Source organism: Callorhinchus milii, unplaced genomic scaffold (genome assembly GCF_018977255.1).
Source record: "Callorhinchus milii isolate IMCB2004 unplaced genomic scaffold, IMCB_Cmil_1.0 Scaffold572, whole genome shotgun sequence".
Taxonomy (NCBI): Eukaryota; Metazoa; Chordata; class Chondrichthyes; order Chimaeriformes; family Callorhinchidae; genus Callorhinchus; species Callorhinchus milii.
In genome coordinates, this window is record NW_024705313.1 from 1,176 (window position 1) to 10,464 (window position 9,289).

The 9,289-nt window shown below is 43.7% G+C and overlaps 1 protein-coding gene across 1 annotated transcript; it reads right to left on the minus strand.

Moving 5' to 3' along the window:
* Positions 1–1,488: 1,488 nt before the first annotated feature.
* LOC121852213 (D-beta-hydroxybutyrate dehydrogenase, mitochondrial-like) lies at positions 1,489–8,302 on the minus strand. Its single transcript, XM_042346286.1, has 5 exons — positions 8,274–8,302; positions 7,234–7,589; positions 5,627–5,779; positions 3,419–3,552; positions 1,489–1,878 (listed from the first exon to the last, which is right to left on the minus strand). Exons 1-5 carry the CDS (start codon positions 8,300–8,302, stop codon positions 1,489–1,491), a joined length of 1,062 nt encoding a protein of 353 aa, XP_042202220.1.
* Positions 8,303–9,289: the final 987 nt, after the last annotated feature.

The following is a 9,289-nucleotide window of genomic DNA, read 5'->3' on the forward strand; positions in this document are numbered from 1 at the left end:
CTTACATCTTTTTTTTTAATGCCAATTGTACGTGATATTCCTGTCTGTGCATCTGTCACTGTGAATGTGCATAGAATGTGGAGGCTCTGGAACACCTGATTCATAGCTACCCCAAGTTTGTGACTGTGGATAGCCTGCCTTGTCCTGCCATCGAAGAAAAGGTAGGCGCTCTCTACCGGGAGGTCTCATTAGCCCTGCCTCAATATCGTTTCGGTGAATGTTTTATAATTCGGTAGAATTTTTGCAAACTTGTTTTCTGGCTTAAGATTTTGGGGATGACAACAGTGGTATAAGGTTTTGACCAGTGCGAAGATAAATATTTTATGACGGTGAAACATGTGCATAGCTATTATAATGCTGTCAGAAATTTGTGCCTAGAGAAATGTTACTGAAAATATGTATGTGCATATTCTTGGGTCTTTCGGTAAAGTCACGTAGATAGTTGACTTTACCGAAACACCCAAGAATATGAATTCCTGCAGTCACGAAAGCTTTAAGTCAAGATTTATTTATGTGCATGCTTGTGAACTATTCGTATCGTTATTTGTTCAATGAAAATTATTTCCTGTCTATTTGCAGTGCAACCTGACCATGGACCTATTTGAAAAGGGACTCTTAACCTTCAAGGAACCACTGAAATCAGCATAAATACAGCTTTTAAAAGACGTTCAACCCTCACTCATTTGTCAAAAAAAATATCCAATCTGTTTTAATACTGGTAGGAACCACCTGGTTCCACCAGCCCACGGGATTATTGTGTCCGTCCGTCGTGCATCCAAAAATGGGAGGGGTGGGGCTGGGTGGAGAGGTTGGGGAGGGGCTGGGTGGGGAGGATGGGGCTGGGTGGGGGTGGGAGGGGTGGGGCTGGGTGGGGAGGGGCTGGTCACCCCGTGGTGCCCTTATAAAACTCAACGTTTAACCTACTCACGCCGGCTTGTGCCCGCCCTCACAGTCGGCTATATTTGCGGAATACACCACACTGCCGTTGACCCTGGCCATTGACCGAGCAACCCAACGTTCCTACCAGCTCCCTCTGCGGGAATGTGTTATTACAATTGATGGCTTGTTTTTAAGTACAATATTCTCTAAATACAATATCATGAGTATAAACCACTGGTAATATACTGTTAATCACAAAATCTTGGATCTTGTGGTTGTGATAAACTGGTGAATAAACTGGGCTCGGAGGTGTAAATATGCCATAAAAATGTTTATTTCTTTCAGGAATACTATTTTACCGCCAACATCTTGTGTAATATTAAACTGTCCGTTTTAATTTGTACGGAATATGAAAATCTGCATTTGACAAATTCCACCAAAACTGAATGTGGCACACCTCACACATTGGAAAAAAAATAAGAGAAAATAAACTCCAGCAATACTACAACATGGTTAATCGTTATAGACCTCGCCAAATCCATTAAAAACCGCAAGCTTTTGACGTATGCCCCCCACTACATGAGCACGCTGCTCGAGCAATGAATGTGGTCACATGCTGCTGCTGCTGCGTGCAGCATGGTGTGCCAGGATACTCCTCCGCTTCTTCTCATAGGAGCTGCTCGTATTCATGTAATCTGTCCATGCGGTGGGCAGAATGCCAACCAGAAACAAGATGGCCCTCTCCACGAATGAGCACACAAGGTAGCAGGCACTTGGGTTATTCGTCGTAAGCGCCTCAACGATTGCGTCTATCACCAGGCCGGTGTCCCTGTTTTTGAAGGCACCTATATCACGTGCCGCAGCCCAGTAGGTGTCGATATATTCGAGGGTGAACTGTGCCTTCTGGCACTCTGTGAGGTTGTTGTGAATGCTCTTGGAGTCCATGTTCTGCAATATCTTCGTTTGGCCAAGGAAGCTCCCAGGCTCTATAAATATCACCTGTTGATAAAAAAAAATGTACACGTTTAACTGGCATACCAACGGAATTATTCTTTGGGGAATTTATGACCAGTGTGGTAAAGTGCAGTCGAACGTCCTTCAGTCTGGCAGTGGATTGACTGTTTATTAAAATAAAATTTGAAAAACACTGCAGATAATTTTGTGAAGAGAATATTTGCAATTATATTACGTTTAGAGTAAAGGTACAACATGAATGGACACGGAATCTTGCTGCTCTACCATCAGGATGCGTATGTTATTTTTTTTGTGAATTTGTTTGCGGAGTGCTTTGCCTTGCGTCATGTGCTGTTTGAGTCTTGCACATCTTATGATTAGTGCTTTATCGTAAGAAAATACTAGACTGTTGATCTATCAGTTTTGGCATACAGTTGAGGTAAGTCATGCCAAACCATCACCTTGCTAAACATAGCAGGGGTCACCAAAAAGATTTCTAAAATCATGAGCAAACACAAGATCCAGGTTATTGAGTACATAAAATTCGTGATTTGATCCCATCTGTGAAGAATGTGATTCCTGACATGCAATACCCCGGCGTCTACAAACTAAGCTGTGCCTGCGGCAGTAACATTGGGGGAACTAAGCGACATGTCTTGGACCATGTTCGTGAGCATAAGGCAGATCTGAAACACGGTAGGACCAATACCTTGGCCGTGGCTGATCATTGTTTTAATGCGGTGGGGTCACGAAATTGATATCTTCAAGACGAAGGTACTTTGCAAACCCACTGGCTATCAACAAAGATTTGTTCATGAAGCCATCCAGATAAATAGACACAATTTCAACCGAGAAGATGGGTACAAACTGAGCAATCATTGGAAGGACGTTATTAACCAGCTTAAGTCATAACTGGCTGTGATGTTTTCATCCTACCTTCCGATGTTAGTAGTTATTTTCGACTTTTGATTTTACATTAGTTAAATGTCCCACATTAACACAGCTACCGTCGCTCGTGCCCTCGATGTGACGGCGGCTCTGCGATCTTACATTGACATGCTAATTTATCACTTTGACATCACTAGCCCCGCTCACTTCGTTTATGATTCTTGGGCTACACTCATTTCAAACCTTTAAAACAGCCTGCCTCAGCAGTTTTCCCGTCTTTTTTCTCCAGATGACGATTGCTTGTGTTGCGATCGAAACGTAGTTTTTTTCAAATTATTTTGACTACCGAAAGACCTAAAGAATATAAAATTGTCAACTTTAATGATTTAAAGTAGAATATGCAAAAATGCTTCTTTTACATCATTAAGAAGATTGATCAATTTTGACATTGATGCCTACAGATGTTTGTGCTTGGTGTTTTATAATTTTACACTGGAAATTAGGGTCTTATACCTGCACGATAAAAATATGCATCATGAAATAATGTATGTATTTTCAATGTCATGTATGATCATTTACATCTTGTCAGTGTCTCTCAAATCATCCGCATGTGTTGGTGAAGGAAAACTTAAGTTTGGAACCCTTGCACGTGACTTTAATGCGCCCCAAATGTTACACTGTAAAAAGTGGTCTTCACCTTAACGTCCCACTTTTGCATTTCAAGTCGCAGGCAGCTTGAGAACATCTCCACACCGCTCTTGGTGATGCAGTAGCTGCTTATGAATGCGGAGGGAAGTCTGGCTGATATGCTCGATATGTTTACAATTCGCCCTGCATCACACGTGCAACGTGAACATGGAAATGCGAAGGAAAAATATTGAAAGCATTCATTTTAATTTCTCATCCGATACAGTGGTCCCTCGGTTAACGATATTAATTGGTTCCACGAAAAGCATCGTTAATTGAAATGATCGTTGATTGAATATAGGAAATACATGTTAGAGGCTTAATTTGTTCCAAGGCGATCGGAAATTGACCTTTTTCACCCTGAAAACATAGTTTCTAATATTTAAACATGCTTATTTTAATAAACGTTATAAAAACATTAAAGCATTAATATTAATAGAAACATCGATAAATAGAATAGAAAGGTTCATAAATAGAGCATAAAATAAAAGTCACCATTGGCTAGGAAAAGCTAGCCAGTTGCTCAAAACGCTCAAAAGGGTGTTGCTGATTGGCTGAGGTGTGCCGAGTCCACTTAGGAGCTCTCCGATTGGCCGAAATTGGCAGCGGCGTGATATTGTAAAGATATCGTTAATCGAAGATGTATCAAATCTTCTTTGGGTATTTCGGTAAAGTCACGTAGATTGAAATAAAATAACTAACTGACGATTCGATCGCAACACAAGTGGTCGTCATCAGGAAAAGGGGGTTAGCCTCTAAAGCCAAACTGTTTATAAAGGTTTAGAGATGGGCGTAGCCAAATCAGTTTAAGTCATAACTGGCTGTAATGTTGCTATTTTAGACCTGGCAGCCCTTTAATTGGTGGAAGGCCACCACCAGGACCATCACTGCCCACTACTACCATCCCCACTAGCAGTAGCCCTTTATTAGTGGAAGCTCACCATCAGTGCCGTCGTGACCCTATATGAGTACCATCACCTCTAGCAGAAACCTCCATTGTCAACAGTGTGAGTGTGTAAAGCGAGGTGCAAATATTACTTGCCAGCCCTTTAATTGGTGGAAACCCACCACCAGCGCCGTCGTTGCCCTCTACGAGTAACTTCACTTACATTAACAGCTGTCCCGCCCATGCTGCTGACACTTGGGCTACACCCATATCAAACCTTTATAAACAGTTTACTTTTCGAGGCTAACCCCATTTTCCTGATGATGGCTGCTTGTGTTGCGATCGAAACGTCGTAGTTTTTTTTTACCTATCTACGTGACTTTACCGAAAGACCCAAAGAATACGAATATGTATCGTTAATATAAACTATAGGACCCTATGGGAGGCGGATTGTTAATCGAAATTTCGTTAATCGATTTTGTAAACTGGGGGACCACAGTATATGGTTACGTGTTTTAGAACATTCATATTTTGACATTTCTCTCGTAAGATGTCAGATATTGACGATCCAAGAATGGCATTACCAGTTTACATACGGCTTGCCCATATGGGTGACGAAGATGAGCACGACATTTAACTTACCCAATCCATAAATCAAATGCTGTCCATTTGGTGTACGTCAAGCATCAACTAATCTGAACATGCCCTGTTGTCTTCTTTGGTACGGATATTAATTGAGTTGCCACAAAAGATTGATGTTTAAGTTGTAAAATGAGCTGGTGGCTTCCAGGCGCAACAAGTGAATCCCACTCGTGCACTTGGAGAATGTTCACAGTGGATAGTTAATTGTATCTTTACACTTTGAGAGTGCATTGCATTTGGCCGATTTTATTTTTAAATGATGCAAGGTAGCCAATTATGTGGCGATGGCTCGATGGTGGGGCCTTCCATGATCTGCTTATTCAAGATGATGGCGTTCTCGCAACTGTGCTTCTACCAATCTTCGATGCTGCCTGGCTGAGTCTGCCTTGTTTCAGAATGGCAATGTGGTGCGTTCAGTGGCGAGTAGTATATGGTCTGTGGTGTCGAGGGAGTGTCATGTCACCCGTCTGTAGGAATCTGTTGGCTGCTCAGTACATAATTTGAGTACTGTATAAGTTTGATACATGCTTGCATACACAAGTATACAGACTTAAAAAAACATTTAAACAAGATATGCAAAGTTGAATGTATTTTACGTTGTCTTATCACGAAACACTGGAAGGCACAGTGCCGTGAGAAAAGCTAATACACAAGCATAAACGGTACAGAATAGAGTTAATCAAAGGTCACCTTTGCTGGCCTTTATGAGTGGCAAGAAGGCCAGTGTGGTGCGGATGGTGCCCCACAGGTTCACGTCGGCCACTCGCTGGTACGAGTTCAAGTTGGACATCTCCACTTCGCCCATCTGTGCAATGCCTGCGTTGTTCACTACGGCCCACAGGTCTGAAATCGATGGAAAAAAATGGAAAATGCTTTACTCAAGTTTTTTGGTTCAAAAACAAGTAGCTGGGTTATAACACAACTAGAGAACAAAAATGACTTGGGTATGCAACGTGTCACAATGTGCATACTTTGGATGATTTGGATTCCAGTAGCTTCACTCAAACTTGTACTGTACTGTGAGGTTGTGGTTAACAGTTGAATTGTAATGCACTAGTGGTATTGCTATTATTGACAATTCTGTATAGGATTTTTTTTTAACTGACCTGAACTTAATGTTATATTTTACCAGGTTTTAATTTGCACAAAAACAATGGCTTGCGCGTGTTTCAATCTTTCCAGTGAAGGCACTCCTTAGTGGAGCCAGTGTGCTACCTCTCTCTGGTCACTTTGTGCCCTCAAATTACTGCTAGTTTTGGAAATCGACACCACAATCACACGTACGGTACTGTGATAACTGGACTACTCTTCAACACACCGGCGGGCTCAAGTAGTGAACTATTTGTTTTTTGTCAGTGACACTTTTTTTACTGATTGGCCGTGTCGGGTGGTGAAGGGTTACGACACATTTATAAATAACGTTATCTCACCCAAAAACGTTTATTATGAATTATTATGAACTGGAACACGTTACGTTATGGTTTATTTAGCAGTACTGTAGTACTCCCATGGTTAAATATGCAGTGGCCTATAATCACGTAAAAGCACTAATTTCAGAAGCTGACTGAAGTACAGCATTGCCTAAACAGCCTCCGTGACCGACACGTGGGTGCAGTGCAGGCCATTCCACAGTGGACCGATAACGAGCTGTAAAATATACACGATACAATGGACTGTACTTTGTTCTGTTAGCAGATAGACCAGGAACAAAATATCTTGCACAATGCATATTGAAGCAATTTGTCCACAGTTGAGTACAGTACTGACATCTGAAAACATCTCGCATTTAAACAAGGCTTAGCTTGTTGGATGGCCAAGGGTTGCAAACCCGAAATAGGGGAATTGGCGTCGACGTTCAGGTGGCAGGGATGTATTTGTATTACGATCTCGTGGTATTGTGTTTAAACGCACAGTTGTGATCAAGATGTCTTGCGACACCCAATTTATTGACCCCTAACATGTTTTGCTTGGCATATTAATTTCTGTTTGAATAAACCTTACTTTAAAAATCCATAATAAAGATGGTTTGTTTGTTCGGTCGTGTAACAAACCTTACTAATTGGCTGTGTTGGGTGGTGGCGGGTTTAACGACACATTTACGAGATCTAACCCCCCCGCCACCCCAAGGAAAAGCTTGATTATTGGTTGCGAAAGTCTACGTAAAAATCCGTTTTGGAGAATTCAATGGGGGTCACAAAGCATCTGGACCACCCGACAGTGTGATCGGTGAAAAAGTTGACAACCATACTGCCCCAAGCCTCCTCCTGTGTCCACCCACCCGCGTGGCCGCATCTCACCTGCCTGCCGACCCATGCGGGTGACGGCTGCATGTGCCTCCTGCACCTGCTCGTCGCTCGTGACATCGAAGGGCAGGACGCGCAGGCGGTCGCTGCTCTTGCTCGCGAGCTCGCGGGCCCCTTCTCCGTGTGGCTGCAGGCAGCCGGCCAGCACCCGGACTCCCATGCCGTCCAGACGCCTCGCCAGCTCGAAGCCGAAGCCGCTGTCGCAGCCCGTGATGAGCACCGCCCGGTCGCGCAGGGAGACGCGGGGTGCGCGGGTGAGGACCGATTTCACCACGATTATGATTATGCGCACGAGGAGGCGATTGCCACCAGCAGCACCATCGCATACGATCCACGCAGCATCGACATGCCTGCAGATGCCGCGCCCACGGCGACGGTCAGCCACAAGTTGTTTTCAGCCATCCTTGTGTCTGTCGCGTGTCAACACGAATGGGATGGCTTCTGAATGCGCCACCGTCACAAAGTGCGCTTGTACGAGAGCACGTGCTTCTCTCTTGGTCGAAGTGCGGAATGCGCCTTGGGTGGTTGGGGTTCGTAATCGCGTGGAATCTACCAACTCAAACAGTGGGGTTCGGTATGCAGAGGTGTTGTCGTTTTTTTTTCGTTCGCTCCGAGCTCATACAATGCCCTTGAGAGTATCTGCCATGACCCACTTTTAAAAAAAGTAAGTTAGTAGAAGTTTGCTTACGTGCGTTAAAACTTAATTCATCAGCGCATTCATATCCGCGGTGAGGCTAATTGGTCAGAATGTGTTCGACTACATCGCTTTGTGTTGTTTTTTTCAAGCATAACCCTAATACGTAATTCCTCCAGACTCTTTCACCATTCCATTCGAGAATATCCTTTTTAGAGTTCGTATGAACTCAGTGTATTTCATAATCCACAACGAACCCCTGTGATGTGTGTTAATCTGGCGACTAAAGCACATCACGCAATACTTTTCGTATCTTATAACGGGAGGTTCAGTTGCGTACCTGTCAACCCCTTATCAGTGCCCTACCTTATTACAGACCAATTCAGACCTTATTGGTTACCACGTGGCCTTGTACATATCAACGTTCATCCGACAAATTCCCATCACAAGGTAGAAACACAAACAGAAAACATGTTGCCCGTATTGAAACGGCTGTACGCCGTATGCACCTGAAAACTAAACTTCTTTGTACAATAATAGGGGTAAACCGTATGGGTTGTTGACAGGTATGCGGTTGAGAGGGCGAAGAGGAAGGACAGTGAGAGGGATGCAGATAAGGAATGCACCTCCGATTATCACGGTGAGCGACGTGCGGTGCGAAAGAAGTTCAACATACGGTACATACCACACGAGCAACGAAGAGAGATAGAGAACATCATGCGGTCGTGGCGAGAGAGCCAGAGACCAGGGCGGAAAGAGCGAGATAAGTGGTGTCTCAATTCAGCGGAGTGAGGGAGTGTGAGCGAATGACATCGTTTAATGGCCACGAGAGAGGGCACCTTGAATATCGTGTAAATGCCATCTTAGAGCACACGGAACCAGAGCGGAATCAAGTCGTGTGTCTTCTTGGTTCCTTCGGTTAAGTCACGTAGAAGGGAAGTAATAAAATAATAAAATAAAACATAATAAAATAATTCTCACGACGTTTCGGCCACAACGCAAGCAGCCGTCCTCAGGTGAAGACCAGGTCTGTCGGGGGGACAGAGTCTGAAAGTCTGAAAACGCTGTCTCCCCGACAGACCTGGTCTTCACCTGAGGACGGCTGCTTGCGTTGTGGCCGAAACGTCGTGAGAATTATTTTATTGTTTTATTTTTATTATTTTATTATTTCCCTTCTACGTGACCTTACCGAAAGAACCAAGAAGATGAATCCCTGCAGTCATGAAAGCTTAAAATCGAAATTTAAGTCGTTGTGGTGAAGTACAAACCATAACAAACAAAAAAATCACCGACATCCATGCAAACATCCTGCAAGTGCTGGGGAAATCCGTACAGCGTCTCGACTGACGCCTTGGATTGGTTGACCAAAACTTAGCAGTCAACTCCAACGCGTTTCAACACTCTTTGCTTTTCCCT